This window comes from Anomalospiza imberbis, chromosome 3 (assembly GCF_031753505.1).
Source record: "Anomalospiza imberbis isolate Cuckoo-Finch-1a 21T00152 chromosome 3, ASM3175350v1, whole genome shotgun sequence".
Lineage (NCBI taxonomy): Eukaryota > Metazoa > Chordata > Aves > Passeriformes > Viduidae > Anomalospiza > Anomalospiza imberbis.
Window position 1 is genome coordinate 31,691,009 of NC_089683.1, and position 18,182 is coordinate 31,709,190.

The 18,182-nt window shown below is 41.6% G+C and overlaps 1 protein-coding gene and 1 long non-coding RNA gene across 14 annotated transcripts in view; one reads left to right on the forward strand and one right to left on the reverse strand.

Moving 5' to 3' along the window:
- Positions 1 to 18,182, reverse strand: part of FILIP1 (filamin A interacting protein 1) — a 102,855-nt gene that overhangs the window by 3,167 nt on the left and 81,506 nt on the right. For 8 of the 13 annotated variants that reach the window (XM_068183860.1, XM_068183857.1, XM_068183858.1 and 5 more), the window contains 2 exons: positions 11,403 to 14,211; positions 5,357 to 5,580 (listed from right to left, as the gene is read on the reverse strand). In XM_068183860.1, the coding sequence (XP_068039961.1) occupies positions 5,374 to 5,580; positions 11,403 to 14,211 (3,016 nt within the window). In that variant the 3' untranslated portion in view covers positions 5,357 to 5,373. The other 5 variants (XR_010997072.1, XM_068183868.1, XM_068183864.1 and 2 more) reach the window with 5 other exon arrangements.
- LOC137470465 (uncharacterized) lies at positions 8,235 to 17,010 on the forward strand. The gene is made up of 2 exons (XR_010997073.1): positions 8,235 to 8,448; positions 15,522 to 17,010. It is a non-coding gene; the product is annotated as an uncharacterized lncRNA (long non-coding RNA).

An 18,182-nucleotide genomic window follows, 5' to 3' on the forward strand; every position in this document is an offset into this window, starting at 1 on the left:
AAAAAAAGCCAAGGTAAGAGCAATGTGTAGGAAGTAAGATTCAAATTGAAGTTAATATCTATAATGAGAAATACTGCATATAAATTTGCCAAAGAGAGCTCAAGCAAAATTAAGAGAAAGAGGATAACTCACAGTGACAGAGGGGAGAAAATCATTCCCCTAAATGAAAGCAAGTTCAAAAGATGAGCTCACAAAAACTCCTGCCAGCAAACTATGTGTTTCAAAGCAACTCAATTAAATTGGCCACTGATGTGTGATGGGAACATATAATTGGTCTGAATATTGTCCTGACTATTGCAGCTTATGCCAAGTACCTGAAACCCAGCAGGATAGTAGCTTATTCTAGTTAAAGACCTGCTCTTCCACATCTGATCAGAATTACTAAATATTAATGTAAACATTACTGAATATTCATGTAAATATTTAGCATATTTTAGAATCTGCATATTTCAAGCAGTGACATATGACTTGGCATCCTGTTGGCATGGATCAACATATTAATGTGGCTTTAGAGATCATTCCCATGGTGGCAATTACTACGTGCTGTAAGTGGTTTGAGGTTTAAATACAGTGACGTGTACTCTGTGGGCATATTACAAAGAGTCACAAAGTGTTTGGGTTTTGAAAAATCACACTAATGGGTGTCACAAAAGGAAAAAAGGTGAGCAAAGTAAATCAAAATCTCTATTTTTCTTCTACTGTTTGCTTAGGATGTTTACTATTCTAAGAGAAATCCCTCTAGGAACCTCTGTGCTCCTTCTTTTTCAGTCACACTTACTCAAATGTATTTATAATGACTACACTAGCAATACCCCTATGTAGCAGTAAGTCTGGCAATGGGATCTAACTCAGGGAACACAGTAGAAAACTTGTTAGGAACTAGACTTAAAATCAAAGAGATCATCTGGAGAACCGAGAGTGCACCTTCTCAGTCCATGTGCACTGCTCATGAATGGGCTGGCATTTTCCCTGCTATTCACCCTCTCCACCTTACTGCTGGTGCTAAGCCATACATTACTGCTGCTGGGCTTGAGTTATCACAACTGCTTATATGGCCATGTCATCAGCCAAAACAGGGCTTCTCTCCAGCTGACATTGAATATTAACTAAAAGTACAAAGATTACACAGTCATCTTAGTCATCTTAGTTTCTGACAAAGCATTGTAACTATCATTATGATTCTGAGTGCATTATTTTGCTACTGAAATTGTTCCACTGCATTACTTAAAAAAAAAAAAAAAAAAAAAAAAAAAAAAAAAAAAAAACAAACAAACAAACACAAAAAAAAACCCAAACAAAATGACAGAAAAAAGTTAAGAGAGAGAAAGCATGAGGATGAATGATTCCAAATGATCATTTAGGAAGGCTTAGTTTATTATGCACTATAATCCAGTAATGGAGAATACACGTATGCCTTGTAAATCCCTAATATTATCCTCTGAATTGATGTGTCAGAGTTTGATTCTTTGGTGCCTAGTAAAAATCTGAGGTCGGGACAAAGCTTGTCTGTGTGGTATTTGTGACATCACTCTTGTGTTCATTCTTTGATGCTGTATGAAGGTGAGCTCATGCCCTGCTCTTCCACACAGTGAGGCACTGCTAAGGTCTTGCTCCTTTTCTCTGCCATCCTTTTCATTAAACTGGAAAAACTTCTTATTCTGGAGATCCCTATTGCTCTGTCAGGTTTGCATGAAATTGGTTGGCTGTTCAGTGTTATTCAGGAGGGAAGGAGAGATGGAAGGATGAATGAACACAGACACTTCATCATATAAGCCTCCTTTTCAACCAGGCCAAAGGCAGCCTTTGGAACAGGGACACAAATCTGGCGGGGGCCTCCTTCCTAGTTCAGTATCCTGACCCCTCAACCACTCCCTTGTTTCTGCTCTGTGAACACTGAGGCACTCCATGCAGAACAACACAGCCTTTCCAGGAGGGAATGAGAATGCCACCTTCTTCCTCCTCAGCTGTCAGTGCCACTAGTGAACCTGCCTGCAGCTGATGTGGGTTTGAGTCTCCTCAGATACTATCTCCTACCTTTGAAAAAAGGTTTCAGTCAAAAGCTTTTGAAAATAAGCAGCACTACCCCTGCGTTTGTGTGGTATTTGATCTATTAGAAGACATTCATGATCCTACAGTCACTTTAAAACGCCAACTGGTTTCCTGTGCCCTCCTTCTTTCTTTTTCTGCCCTGTGAGCCTGGCACTAAGTTACATTAAACCCAGCCTTTATGCTTTTTTTTTGCCAGATTCCTTTTAATTCAGATCAGTTCCTCAGTTAAATTCAAACACTTGCACCAGCTCAAAGGACAACCACAAAGTCACTGAGTACTTTCTTGGCTGGAGGTGACAAAGACAGGACTACAGTTTTTTCAGTCCAGTGTGGAGTTATATCCTGACTTTAAGTGACCATGAAGTCGTGGCTTGACTTAAAAGCTTCGGAGGAAATAAAAGAATACCTGCATTATGGATCTCAGTGAGGTACAGCGGCTGCAGTGCTACATTTAAGTTTAACAGAAACACTGACTAGATAAAGTCTGTGGAAGAACATCAGGAAGATCTTCAGGATGCCTCTTGGGCTTAGGCATTGTTTTTAGATTTGGTTGTTTAAATTGCCTTTTGGAGCTGACCTACTGAATGGAGAATCTTACTGTAGTCACTAAATGTAACTGTCTTCAGATTCAGAGGAAATTTCAGTGTAATACAAATAGTTAGGCTTGAACTTATAAGACTTCTGAACTATAGGCTTTCTTTTCATCTTACCCTTCTTCTACCTTCAGGAAACAAGAATATTAGGTCAATTAAAACAGATGTCAAAAGTTTTGAGTATAGCAAAATACCTGGTTTTAGCTAACAGTTTAACCAGCTGCCTGATTCCAACTCTTTAGACTTCTGCTGCAGAGCAAAAGTCTGGCTTTGTTGTGCAGCCCCTGGGAAAAAATAACAGGATCCTAAGTCTGACCTCTCTGGAATTTCTGAAGTCTGTCTCATCTAATCCTACTGACTCTCCAGGAGTAACTCCTGCCTGCAATTCTGGCTCTAGCTGTGCTAGTCTGTGTGCCCTAGATTTCAGGTACTGTGAGACTGGTTTGTTCCTTCAGATGAATTAGTTGCTTAGACTTCAAACAAAAACCACAGGCACACATAGAACATTGAGTATGGCGACAGCTAACTAAGGAACTAATTTTTTTTTGACACAAGGAAGGCTTAGGGAAGATGTATCAAGCTACATTACCTTGGGGATCATGTTTGCAGTATTATTTGACTGTTTTGATCTTACAACTTCCTTCAGTAACAGTATTTAAAGTGAATATGCAGAAAAAGACCTTTTTCTCCTTTAAATATCTGTTAAAAAGTCTGTGTTACAAAAAGAACAGTAAGATCTCAGCAATATTTTACTGACATACTGAGGCTTTTAAGTGATAGGAATTCCTTGAGCGGATCTGATGTATTTTTGACATATAACTCACATTGCTTGCTAATTCCAGTTTCCAAGGTTCACCTGAAGTGCTGGGAATATGCGTTATGAAATAATGCTACTAATACTAATCTGATTTTTGAATATCATAGGAACTAGAACCTTAAAATTAATAGGAATTTTAGGTGCTACACATGTAAAAAAAAAAACCTACTTTTTTTTAATGTAGCAAAGAGAAAATGCCCTTTATGTGAATAATAAACTGCCAGCTTTACAATGGGATAATTGTCATATCTCTATCTGAAATTGGAGAGCAATGAACAGCAGATGGAAAATTAAACATTACTTGGATTGAATATAATTTTGTTGACCTTTGGTGACAGAGTTCTTCCATCAAATATCCTTTCCCAGGCCAAATTTCGTATTTCACCCACCAGTGCATTTTCCTTTCTGTGATTTTTATTTATAATTTATTGGTGGGCTGACCACCTTGCTTTCAGTTTTAACCACTGGGCCCTTCACAGCTTGCTGAGGTGGTTGAAGCATAATATAACATTAAACCCATCATTTATTGGTCTGGTCAGCTTAATTTCTTTTGGTTGTGACTTTCTTCTGTGAAAATTGATCGCTTAATTGTTGTGATGCACTAAATGGAAATGTGCTTCAGTAACTCTACTGTTATTAAATAAACAATCATAACAATCATCAGCATCCACACTATTTCCATGCTGGAAAAATTCCTTAAAACATGCTTCAAAAAATGCAAACATACAGATGAGGAAATCACAAAGAGGGAAGGAAAAATGATGAATCACCCTGGTATTGTAAGGCAGTCTGCATTTTATGACAAAATATTTTAAAACAACAGAAAAATGAGGGTAATTTTCTTACCAAACCCTCTCTCTTTCACTATCTGTACCTGAGCTGTGCCTTTAGATACCAATTCCTGCCACCAGCAGGCTGTGCTGACTTACCCTCTAAGATGTAAGGATGCTTGGCAAGTAAGGTTTGTAAGACCCAAACAGGAAAACTGAAAACCTAGTCAGGTCAATGGAATGAGTTGCTTCAAAGCCTTTAGTGGTCTTTGGAGCAGGCACAAATGAATTGTATTGATTTTTGCCAGATAGTGCTTCTTAAGCTTTTGCTGAAGACTAAACACCTTCTGGCTCACAAGCCTTCATCTGAGCCCTGAGCTAGCAGTATTCCAATGTGTGTAAGTCAGGGACCTGGTTCTAAGTGTTGTCTACAAGTGTTGCTTCTCTCTGTTAGAATTAAATTGCTGCCAAACATTGTGCAACATCCCTATGGCCCTGAATTTAGATAGTTATCTTGAGAAAGCAGCTCACCACTGAGAAATGGTGATTTTGATTGGAGGCTCCTAGACAGAAGGCCACATGGTCACATGGTGCCCATCCTTCCTCTCTTCCCCTCCCACACATGAGGTACTGGCTTTCATTAAAACAAGACCTCAAGTGTGCATGGCAAGTCTTCTGGCATTGCTTCCCGATGCCATGTGGCATTTCAACAATGTGATCAAGGCAGGAAGGAAAGTAGACCATGCAGCAGCACAGGTGGAAAGTGATCCGTTAAGGTGGAAAACAATCTAGTAAAAGTGACCAAACCTCCTTTGATCTACTAAAAAGTGACCAAGTCTATCATGAAGAATTCCTGAACTAGATTAATAACCTAGTGCAGTTACCTCATTCTCACTTCCTAGACAGGAAAACCTTCCTGGCATAAAATTGCCTTTTTGACAGCTTTTTTTTTTTTTTTTTTTTTTTTTTAAGTTGAGTAAGAAAACAAAAGGATTTTGTTATTTAAGTAGTCAGTGCACACACATTAGTTTGTTGTTAAGTGACAGCTGCTAGTACAGGCAAACGTGAACAACTACACAGACAGGGGAGCTGACTTCCATGGCAGCAGTAAAACCTGCAAAACGTACCCCCTGAGCCACTGCCATCAGCCCTGACCCCCGCCCAGGGAGGCAGAGCTGCTGGCTGAAGATTTCTTCAGTTCTATTTTCATAGACTGAGTCTCAGCACGAGGCTCGAATTTTGTCACATTTCCTGCTCCTGGGCCTGCCACTACTGGCTTTCCTGCTTTCATACCTTTTGACACAGGAATTCGGGTGGGTGTAGGTCTCGGGGATGACCCATCCTGTCCTGTCTGCAAAACAAAGAGACAGAGAAAAATGCCGCGAATTAAGAACTTCTTCTCATACATGCTCATCTTATACTTTTCTTTGGTTCTTCATTTACCTTTCAAACAACAATATCCCAAATCACACCTATCAGCAAAGTAATATTCACACTTGGAATCTGCCCATGGCACATACTGCTAGAAGAGGGCCAAAGGCACAGTTGCGATCAAACGAGTTTCCCAGAAGTGAGGTGCAGTGTTTTGAATCAAGATGTCACAAGGATGGGAATTTGTACAAATCTCCCATTCTCCAGCATGACCAAGTGCAGGATGGCCTTAGAGACAACTACAACATTGGCTTGGCTGTCGGGACAGGTAAAATATTAGCATCTTGCTAAAAGAGTAGCATAGACACTAGGACAGGTCTTCAAAAGAGCATAGTCAGGTGAGGCTAATGATGAATGCAGGGTAACTTCCAAATTTTAGAAGCTGGGGCATGATCACTCAGCGTTGTAAATAAAATTGAATTTTACTTCCCAAAGTATGCTAAGCTCATGGATGGGGCCACTTATTTCTGCACTGGGAAGAGCAGGGGGTTGGGAGAGAAAGAGACTGAGAAAATATTTGGATTTCCTTTTCCTGTGGCTGTGGCAGGAGGGATAAGGGAAAGGGTTCTCACAGTCCAAGCACAAATCATGACTTGAGAAACTCTGGTGAGGGTGAAGCTGCTAACCCAGATTTCCAAGGAGACCTCAAGGCAGTGTTCACATGGCAATTTTACTATCTCTCCGCCAGTCTTCTGCCCTGGACAACAGCCTAGCAAGCACACTTATCCTCAAGTTTGAGTACTTCAGAATTAAAAAAAAAAAAAAAAAAAAAAAAAACAGCCTAAGTGGTTGGCCTGGGGCTGGCAGAACCAACACAGCTCTTGTGTCCTTCTGGAGCCCCAAGTGGAGACCAGGCCAAAGCTGTAGGTAGTGCCAGATTTGACCTTGAAGAGTACGTGCATCATTATCTGGCCAAAGCTATAGCTCCTAAGATCCTGGAATCCTAGCCAGACCTACCCGCTAAATGACTAAACTCTGCAACTTACGACATATAAGCAAAGTAAAACTTAACTGCTGAAATAGACTGGATTGGGGGCCCATGTCAGCTGCAACATGAGTTTGTACATTTACTTAAAAATGCTCTACAAATGTTTTTCAGCCAGTGGCATCAGAGCTTTCTGTCTGCATCCTGAGCATGCAAAGGAAAACCATTCCTTAATCTTCTAAGAACAGTTCAAAACCCCATGTGTACACTCAAAAAAAATCACAATTGGGAAACTTGAATGCTGTCTGCCTGACAGGAAGGAAGCCATTTTCAATAACTAAAAGCAACATTTACAATAGCAGTCTAAACGCTAATATGGAACTCACATGTAGATGTCAAAACAAGTTAGGCCCATACAATTCTGTAGGGCAAAACATGCAAATGCATTCCATCAGCCTTGGAGAATATGTCAACATCCCAGGGAACCCAAATGACAAACATCTTGTACTCCCTGAAAGAGTCCCACAGTGAGTAAACATGAGGCAATCAAATGGAGTAGCTGGAATCTCAGGCATTTCTTCAGCTTTATTCACATGTAAATTATTAACTAAGGATTTGGGCGCTTTCAAGTTACTCATTTCAAGCCTAAATCACTCAAAAGCACTTTGAAAAGAACTCTAACTTGCTTTAAATTTCTTAGTTGCCTTCATTCCAACATACTAACGTGGAAGCTAATGCCTGCTTCCCAGGCAGCTGCAAAAGCATTTTGTGTTTGCCAAGTGAGATGGCACAAAGATGCCTCCCCAGCCAGCTGTCCCCTTGGGCACGGGAAGGGGCAGCAAGCAGAGAACACATCCAGTCCACGTCTGTAGCATCTGTGGCAGAGAACCCACACGACTGCCTGTCTCTCCATCATTTCTTCCAAGAACTCAAAGCCATTCCTTCCAGCTGTTTGTCTGTAGGCTGCTGTCTTCTGGTTGGTCTGGCTGGAATGTGTCTCCAACCAGAAACTAACCCTTACACAGGAGGAATGGAGTGCCTGAGACCCCGTGAGACACCGGGTAATGCATGCTGGATCTGAGCTGGCAAGGCAAGACACGGTGCTGGAACAGGGACCCGGTGAGGTTACACAAGACGTTACTGAGAGTGAGATGAACACAGGCAGCTGCTATGGTGCAGTCATCAGCAGCTTTCACTGCAGACACAGGTGTATTAACCTGTGAAGCTGCAGTAAGGTTGGGCAGTCCCGTTAAAGGAAAAAGGCAAACTGAACATACAGCATATGTAGCACGTTTGAGTAGTTTGTAACATTTTATTGCCGCACAAAGAGAATGCTTTCACGCACATAATGGCTTCTGGAATATTTTAAGCAAAAAAGTGCTTTTTCAGCATTTGTTCTCAATCTGATCAGGCCCCAGCTTGCCCTGGACAGAAATGGTTCTGTTCAGTGACCAAAAGACAGCTTGTGCGATTTGAAATGCCCTGGGATACTCAAGCAATGTACACAGGGCTGGCAGACAAGACAGATGACCCGAGGAGACCTAAAACTTCTGATAAAGCAGCTGGAAGGTAGGTAGACTACTTGACAGCACTGAAAATTGCACTAAAATAAAGTATGTTTAGGTAACTTTATCCTGAAAGGGTGGGATTTGAGATCTAGTCAATACAGTCGGCAGAGCCAGTGGGCAATTCAGCTCACACAGAATCTAGCCAGCCCTATCTCAGCTGGATCACCCACCAGTCACCACAGGCCAGCACACAGGCCTCAGAGCTGCCATGGGGACTGATGACTACAGACTCAGTTGCCCACACTGAGGTGTCTCGTGCCACCGGAGGTGTCCCATCAGCTGCCACTGCAGAAAGGTACGGGTTGGTTATCCCTCCCAGCCTCACACACGTCTCAGTTGCCACAGGCACACAGCCAGCACAACACCTCTGCACAGGCACGTGAGCTGCCCCCTGCACCTCCAGGCGCTCCAGCAGCAGCTCAGAGCAGACATGGGACACCTGCACAGAGCTACATTTAGATGCCAATCTCAAACTAAGTGCTGTCCAATTGCAAGTGGCCTTACAGCCACATAAACACTTGTCCCCTTGGCTCTGGCACCTAGCAGCTTCTCAGCTGGGCACACCTGCCGTGGTCACAGGATGCTCTGCATGGTTGGTGTGGTGCCACCGTGCTGGCTCTGCTGCAGCCGGGATTCCCTCTGCTCCCTGCAGATCTGCATGGCATTGGAGTCACTGTGTACCCTGGCAGCATAAACAGACGCACTCAATGCCAGGCTTGTAGGAGGAGGGGAGCACAGGGATTAAGTGATTATAGGCCTGACACCCATCATGGTAGCCAAAGAAGATCCACATTCACCAGTAATCCTATAATCAAATGTAAGGTCTAAATCAAACAGGATGTAGGCACCACTGTTTTGGGTTTTTTCCACAAAGAATACTTGAGTTTTTTCTGTGGGATTTTTCTGCAAACTGTATGAACTGTCCCGGGAACAGAAATTGGGCCAATGTGCTAAGGGAAGACTAACAAGCAAGCTCATTTTCATCTCCATATCCTCTGGTCTCTGTGGTCCATTTGCAATAAAAAAAATCATATCCTAGGTCTGCTAGGATAGTCCAAGTATTTTCCTGAGAGTGAGTTTGACTCCAATCAAGCTAAGGAGGACTAAACACCATTTTTTCTGTTTCTATGGGAACTATCCAAATCCATAGGCTGCCATAAAAAAGGCGTTAATACATTATACAAAGCACCTTGTGTGAGGAGAGTTAAAACAAAAATTAAAACCAGTGAGCTAAGAAAGCAGCTGTGTATCAGTTCGTCTTGTTTGATTTTATTAACTTAAGCCCTCAAAATTGTATCTGTTGGTTTCATCTAGGGTAACTGAGTAAATGATCACAGCTTAGGTTTTCTGACTAGGGGCAGTGGAGTGTGTTTGCAAAGTTGTCATTTGCAAAACAGATGGTGAATACACTTTTTTTCCTTTCCAAGAGGCTGGGGAGGAAAAGACACATTTGAGCTTGTTCAAAGTTGCCTGCTCAGCTGACTAGGGACATTAAAAAACAAAGGGAAGTGTAAGATAAAGTAAATCTTATGGCTGAACTATTTTCCTTACATTCCAAATCAGGGAGGATAAAGTGAAGAAAGAATCCAGTTTTTAGCCAGGAAAAAAAACAAAACAAAAAAGTTTTGTCTGCCATGGTTCACTGCATCATCACAGTAGAGACAGACATTTAGTTAAAAGAAAAAGTTAAAAAAAAAAAGTTTTCCAGGCTTCTGAGAGACAAAGGATTTTGTAAATTAATTCAAGGCTTTAAAAAATGAACAGTTGCCTCTAATATGTAAGGAAACAGTGTACAATAAAGTATCTACAATACATTATATAGGTGGGAAGAGAGAGCAAGCGCATGTGCGATCCCAAACAGATCTGTGTGATGAATGCAATCTTTCTTAATTCAGAGGCCTTAAATGGGAATGGCAGCTTCTCTCCAGAAGTGTGAAAGTGTATCTTAAATACACATCGACATTTCAGCTTGCAAAGAGATGGCTGATGAAGTGTGTTGTAGGGCTTTGCTGACTCCCAAGCAGAATGGACAAATGAGTAGGGGATGACTATTCAGTATTTGTCAAGATACAAGAAAAAGGCTGTAACCAATGAAGGTATTGCATAAAAGGTACCAAACAAAAGAGCTTTTCCCAAAGCCCACAGCTGAATTCACTGCCCCCTGATGTTGTGGAAACAACAGTGTAAATGAGTTCAAAAAGCAATTAAAAGAATAAATAGAAGAAAACTCTGCCATGGTCTGTTAAAGACAAAGATGTGGCTACAGGCTCTGATTCAGAGAGAAATACCCACCTATTGCCAAAATCTGGGAACAGACACTGAGAGAAACATTACAGTGTGTTTACCCGCTCAAAAAAATCTTCCCCTAATCATCTGTTGCAGACTCTGTCTAGCTAAATAAGTTTTTGGACTAATACAGTACTGCTGGTTTTCTGTTCTGGTTGAATTCTTTCCCAGGGTATTTCCGACTCAAGCAATAAAAACGTGTGTCCAGTAATAAACTGGGGGAGGACTATCAATAAATACTGCCCATTATGGTTAAAGATAGAGGTGAGAAGTCTTTCACTATGAAAAAGAAGCTGGAGTACAACCACAGAAGCCCAAAGAGAAAGCAAAAACAATATGCAGGAAGCGCTATTGTAATACAGCGCTTACAGAAGTTCAGAGGAACAGAAAGAGCTCTACTATTCACTGGCTAAAGAGGCTTAGAGCTGTAAGCAATAATAACACGTCTGCTTATTTTTTTCCTTTGGAGCTCAGTAATATAGCAGATATTAACTGAATTATATGGAGATCATGGGATTGCATCAAAGAAATGCCAGCCTGCATAATTAAAGACTTGCCAGCTGAGCCAAAAAAACATGAGGCGTACTTTCAAAATTTAGATATTGCACTCATCGAAAATAAAAATATAGTTTCCTGCTCTGTCATGGCCACCATTCTTTGTCCCTCTGTCTCTCACTCGTAATTCTGCTGGGTTGCCATTATGAAAATAACTTTGAAGGGCATTCTGGAAGTTAACTGCTTTGGGACATAATACCAAAAGTGTACCAGCATCCAACACTGATACAAAAATACATGAATTGGGCAAATTCTGATTATATAATTAAGCTTGAGCCTGGAAGAAATGTAGGGAAGACAAGAGTTTCTCCTCACCTCTCCCATTTTCCCTGCTGGTGTCTCAAACGTGAGCTACAGTTTGTCCTTTTCCCTACCATGAAGACCGCACCATAAGACCACACTGCTTACCACTGATTGTGTTCCTCGAGTGGAAGATGTTGTAACAGGTGTTATGGTGATAGTACTTGTCACCTTGCTGCTGGCTGCAGGTCGCGGGGACAGGCTGTTCCGAGGTGATCGAAGGACAGTACCAGTTACCACCTCTTTCTCTGCCGCGATGTTCACTGGTCGGACTGTTATCAGAGGGCTCGCGCCATCAGGCGTGGCACTGGGAGAACGTTTAAACTGGGAACCCAAGTGGATGTGGATTTTGTTGTCTTCTGTTGTAATAATGTTGGCATTGGCATTGTACTTGCGGATTGGAGTCGGGACGGTTTGCTTTTCTGGTGTGACTTTGAAAACAGCCCTGCCCATGGTCATATCTTGTGACTGCGGAGAGACGGAGATTTCTGCTGGCGCTGCAGATGTCGATACTGTCATGATCTGAATTGGCGACGCAGGTCTATCAGCGAAGGGTGCTCTCCGTCCCTCTGGGGACTTTTCCCTGGAGAATGTTGTTATAGTGACTGGAGACATGGAACGATCTGGGCCCATGGGACTTTCACTGCCTTTTCCTTTTTGGGGCATAACATTTGGAGAAGGAATGATGGTTATTCGTGGCTTCTGATTTCCCAAAGTAGGAATGACAGTGGTACTTGAAAAAAATTCCTCTGCAGATGGACTGGTTATCTCCAAAGTTGCTGTACTGTTCTCATGGTCTGGTGTCACCCGAATATGAAGAGGTTGACCCTGCTTTGGTGAGAGGACAACCTCCCCAGGATGTGCTGGACTACTGTGGGTTCGGGCTCCTTTATCAGAAGCTGTCTGAGCCCCAGCTTCCCTCTTTTTCATCCATGGTATCCAGGATTTCCTCATAGCAAGCTCATTTGCTGCCGGAGGATATCTCTCAAGCACTGAAGAACGCTCCATGGGCTTTTTCAGACCTACCTGTCGCAGATTGCTCATGATATGATTCTCCTCCTGGAAGGATTTCCTTATAAACACTGCTGGAGTTTCTTCTTCTGTTGCTTCATTGCTTAGAGCATCTGTCTGCACGCCAGTGGATGTCACAGGAACATCAACCATTCTTCTCCCGTTCATACTGGGCCTCAGAGCACGGCTGTAACGCTTAGAAAGCTCCAGCTCTCTTGTTAGGTTCAAAACTTCCTGCCCCATGCTCTTGTTTTTGTTTTCCTCTTCCATAAACCTCTGCTGTAGAACTGAATAATCGACTTGGAGCTGAGAAAGCTGGTCTTCTTTGTTCATGAGCTCATGGATTTTTTCCTTAAGTGCTTGAACTTCTGCTTTCAAATCTCTGCTTTTGGCCTCTTCCAGACGAAACCTGTGTCTCAGCTCTGCCTCCTGGCTCACCACTTCACCTTTTTCTATTGCTTTTGTTTTGGCAATCTGGAGTTTCATCTCCTCCAACTGCTGAGAAAGAAAATTAGCTTTATCCTGCTCAGTCCTAAATTTCTGCTCTAGCTGATCATACTCATCTTCAGTCTTCATCAAATCTCCTTCAACCACTTCCAGTTGTTTGAGACGTTTTTTCAATCTTTCGATTTCAATGGTAAGTTCCTTAATCTTGTTGTCCTCATGACAACCATGCTCTGCTCCTTTTCTAGTTCGACCTCTTGTAATTTCTCTTTCTACTTCCTCCATACCATCAATTCTTTTCTTCAACAGGTCAACTCTACAGCTTAATTCAGATGATTTTTCTTCTTCACTTCTCAGTTTGCCAATTAACTCATCCCTTTCCTTTGTCAAACTAGATACTTTTTCCTCCATTTCAGATTTCAGTTTCAAAAATTTCTTACTTTCTTCTATCAATTTCTCTGTTACATCCATAACTTTCCCTTGTTCAACTTTAAAATTCTTGTTTAGGCCCTCAACCTTTTTTTCCTCCTGTTTTATTTTTTCCAACATATTTTTTCGCTCATCAACCAACATTACAGTAAATGACTTCAGCTTCGTAAGGTCATCTTTTAAGCTTATTTCAGCCTTTTCCAACTTGCTTTCAGATGTCTCAAGGTCCTTCACTCGAGTCTTCACCACTTCCAACTCATTTATCAAATCCTTAGTCAAATTTTTTTCTTTCTCCAAGTTTAAGTGTAGCTGAGTGCATTCCGACTTACTTTTGCTGAAAGCCTCTTCCAGCTTCTCTAATTCTGACATTCTTTTCTGCAGTTTTTCCACTTCAAGTTTCAGCTCTTTGCTATGATGCTCTTCCTCTTGCAGTTTATTTTTCAGCTCTTTGCACTGGGATTCGGTTTTTGTGATCTCTTCATCTTTCCCCTCCATTTCAAGCACACGCTTGCGGAGGTTTTCCACTTCTGCCATTAAGCTAGAGTTCCCACATTCCCCTTTCGCTATTTTATCTCTTAGTTCTTGAAGTTCCTCCTCAGTCTTTTGAAGATTTTTGTTAGTTTCTTCTAGCTCGTCTATTCTGCGAGTCAACCCCACTAGCCTGAGCCTTAGTTGTCTATTATGTGACTCTTGATTAGCCAGTTTAGCAGTCATCTCCTCATGTTCTTGACAAAATGATGATGTTTTGTGTTCAAGTTCTGCCTCTAATTTCATCAGTTTTTGTCCATCTTCTTTTGTTTTTGCACTAATAATTTTAAGCTTTTCTTCTTCTTCCTTTAGTTTTTGGGTTAAGTCCTGTATTTTCTGGCTTTGTTGACCAAGTTGTTCAATATGCATTTGTCTTTCATCCACCAGCATGAGTGCAAATGATTTGAGCTTGACTAGCTCTTCTCTTAGTTTATTGACTCTCTTTGTATGCTCCTTCTCCTTCCGGGCTTGATAAATCTTCTCCTGCTCAAGAAGTTTCTTCAACCTGAAACAAGTCAATAGAGATGCGTTAGACTAAAATGTATATACATATCTGTGTGTGTATCTCTCTATTTTTAAAATCACCTTTATTTTAGCTTCTTTTTTATTAATTAATAATTAATTTATTAATTTTATTTAGTCCTCAAGAAATAACTACCTACTACAATTGTGTTCCCAAACCAAGTATTTTGAATTACAAAAGTTAAATAAAAAATACATAAAAACATTTAGAAATCTGAAACACAGTAAAATTTTATACATGTACAGATAACAAATACATCAGGTTTTAATTTCCTTACATTTATTTCTCTGTTAGGATGATGTTGGTAAAAACATATAATATCCCAACAGGACAGGCACTATCTACTCACTAATCCATTTGTACCAAATTTGCTTTGCAAGGTGGATTCCTCTTTATGTCTTGCATACAGAAAAATGTGTAAAATAAGGTAGAAGATTTAAACTAATTGCCATATGCAGCCACACATAAACAGACCGATCCTGGTTACAAACAAACCAGGAGGACAGAAGATTACAGTAGCACACAACTGATAACCATCTGGGCATCACAGGCATATGAAATTAGCAGGAAGATAAATTGTCCAGCACAGTGACTATTATGCTAAAAGGTTTCTTCTTCTACATTTCATTTAGTAGATGTTGTGAAACACAAGGACCAGACTAGTCAAACCTTTGGCTATAGCTGACATCATCTGGAAAACGCCCTTCTCTGTGGTCTCTAAAGCTGCATTTTCAGACAATATAAAAGCTCGCCATATATCCAAATTAGGTGTCTCCTCAGAAGGATAATAATGGCATACATTATCAACATTAGCCATGCAACGTGGAGTAATGTAACTATTTTATACCTGTGATTTATATTCAGGAAGTCCCTGCACATGTTCTAAGCACAGATTTATGAGGCTGGTGATCCTCAACTGAAAGAGGTTCAGATAACACAGGGATGTATCCCGACCAATCCAAGAGCCTTATTGTAAAAGCAGCAGTCTGACTTAGAAAGACACAGGTATGCACATTGAATTTACTGTGAAATAATATTTTTTCCAAACTGCTGTCACAGCACCTACAATTCCCACATCCTCTATCAAGACACGTGATAATTCAAATCCACTTGCTTTTCTTACCCTACATCTGAAGCTTCTCAGCTTCCTTTTTATAACTGAGACACACATCCAGGTGGTAATAACAGAGCAATTAATGCCTGGTAATTAACTTGCAGTAACTGGAACTATATCCATATTTTAGCAAAGATTAACTTTTATCAATATTCTTCTCTTACGTGTTGGATTGTAGATGGCAGCAGGTGGAGCACAAATATACATTCCTCTTTGCTACCCCAGCAATGAAGTGGTGCCAAGGGCCCTGAGGCACAATGTTATACACAATGGATGTCTCCCAGAGCCCTCACCTGAACTCTACACTCCTAGCAAAAGCCAGATTTACTCGGTACTCAGCAACTGTTAATGTTTCACTCCTTGTTCCTGGGGGACCAGAATCAAAAGGAACTGAAAAGAAAAGCTATAAGAAAAGAGAAGGAAGTCAGAAAGCAGAAAACAGGATGCAGTAGGTAGGGAAGGAGAAGGCTGAAGAATGCGTTTGAAAACAAGACTCAGATAGGATGTGGGAGTAAGAGAATAGTAGGAACCAGCGGTAGAGAGAAAAACAAACAAACATTGCAGCCAACCTTGCTGGGTCACAGATTACTCTCAAAAGAAAAGTCTCTTTAGTTGTGGCAGCTCTTTGGAAAAGACTGAAAAGGCGTGCTGGTGGATGCCTCATTATTGGTCAAGTAAAAATGTCAAAAGGTAAAAAAAGACCCACTGTCACTCTCAAAGCATGCACTTCTCACACTGAAGAAGGAACTTTATTAGCATGCAATATATTCCCTGGTTGCTTTGTCACAGTGCTTCATGCAAATGTTTCAGCCAAGAACTCTTCCTCATCTCCTCCAGGCTACATTTTTAAAGGAATAGTATGTACCCTTCCACAAAAATACTGTTTGTCGTGACAGAACAGCGTAGTCGAACCCAGTGGTGCTCTGAACGGCACATCTTCCAAAGTCACAAATACAGGAGAATGCTTCTAGCCTCCCTTGTCCCACAGGAAAAGTTTAAGGTGACCCCTATAAATTAAAAAACCCCAGAAAACAGCTTTTAAAAAATATAAAATCTTGACACCCAGATGCCTAGAGATGCTTAGAAAATTGTCTTTAATTTGTAATTCCTAGGCCTGCACATGTGATTTTCACCCAGCAATTGCTCCAGGCAGTACACACCATCCAGGCTGCTTAGCAGAGTGCAAAATAATGCACTGACTACACATGGTTCCACGTGATTACCTGAGAGTCTACTGGGGAATGCTGCCGAGAAAGCCACTGAAAAAAAATGCAAATACCTGTTAAACTAAGACAAGAAAATGCCAGTCATGAGGCTGAGCAAGAGAAGAAAGCATGTTAGCCCTGTCACTGCCTTGCAGGAGTGCTAGCAGTGGAGAATAAGCAGCTTGGCCCCTCTGGGAAAATAAAGCAACATTCAGCACATTCTGCCTCAGCTTTAGCACAGGGAAACTACATGTCTTAGATATGACAAGTCAGCTTTCAGAGAAGATACTTAACAATACTTCTGTTTTTCATGTCTATGGGAACTGCTTCTAAAATCTGGATCTGTGGGGGAGGAATGGGAAGGCAGCATACAAATATATGTGTTAAATGCCAAAGTAATTTAAAAATCTACACCTTTCCAGTGTTGTTTCCAGACACTAAAACAAAGCTGAGTTTAAGCTTGCTCCCACTTTTCCATCTTTGTACAACTTTTATACCTCAGTGGTTAAACTGGAATTTCAGCAGGACTGCAAGGTGAGATTGTCCCCTCTTGACCCTCACAGCATATTTGCTGCTATCAGGCTTCTCATCTGACTGCTGCTGCTAATGTTTGCTAAGTAACACTGATCTACATGGGTTCCTATGCAACCCTAAAAGCCATTCAGACTCCCAGCACCTGGTCTTCAATGTGTTAGCCAGAGCAACTGCATGCTGGATTGTCAAGAGGCTGAAAGCACCTGCATTCAGGATCAAAATCAAAACAAACAAAACCTTTCATACTGAAACATTAGATACAACCAAAACATTGACAATCCAACAATTTGACACCCCCCAGCTATCTTGGTTTGTGTTTTTTTTTTTTAGAAATAGAAATGAGAAATGTTTGGATACAACTGGATAACCTGCATTCATCAGCAAGAGTCTCAGGGGCATGGCATCTAGACCCCAGAAAGAAGCATGCAGATGTGATGCAGTTCCCTGCCAGAGAGGGACGGTACTGCCTGCCCTTCTGTGGACAGCACTGCTGCAATCTGTGTGGCACCTCTTTTCCCAAGTGTTACCACAGCAAAGCGTGCAGCCCGAGTCAGTCCCTCAATACACGGTCTTTTGCTGCCATGGGGTCCTGGTGGTCTCTCCCTCTCCTTACCATCTGTCCTCCCCACAGTATTTGAGGAACAGGTCCACTACTCAAGACAGGCACATTACCCCTTGCAGTACTGTATAAATAAGCAGCAAACCCTCAGGTATGATGACTGTGTGCAACTGTTAACTGCCTCAGTTAAAAACAAACACCCCAGGACACTGCTGCTCCGATTTTGTTCTATAAAGATGCCTGACTGGCTTGGTGCAGGATGCTGGAGTACGGAAGCTACTGCTGCAAGCTGACATGGTCCCTGCTGCACAGAGAGCTGCCTCTCCTGGATCCCCACCAGCCTTAGCTGTTCACAGCCACACCAGGCAGTGCTGGGGCAGCAGGGGAGCTCTGTTGGCAGCCGTGCTGGGGAGGCAGGAGCCTGAAAACTTTCAACAACCAATCTCGGTTGCAGAGAAAGCAGACATCGGACTGGAGGAAGAGCAACTATGGAATTAGTTTTAACAACTTTCATGAATGGTGTGCTGAAGTAGCTAGCAAG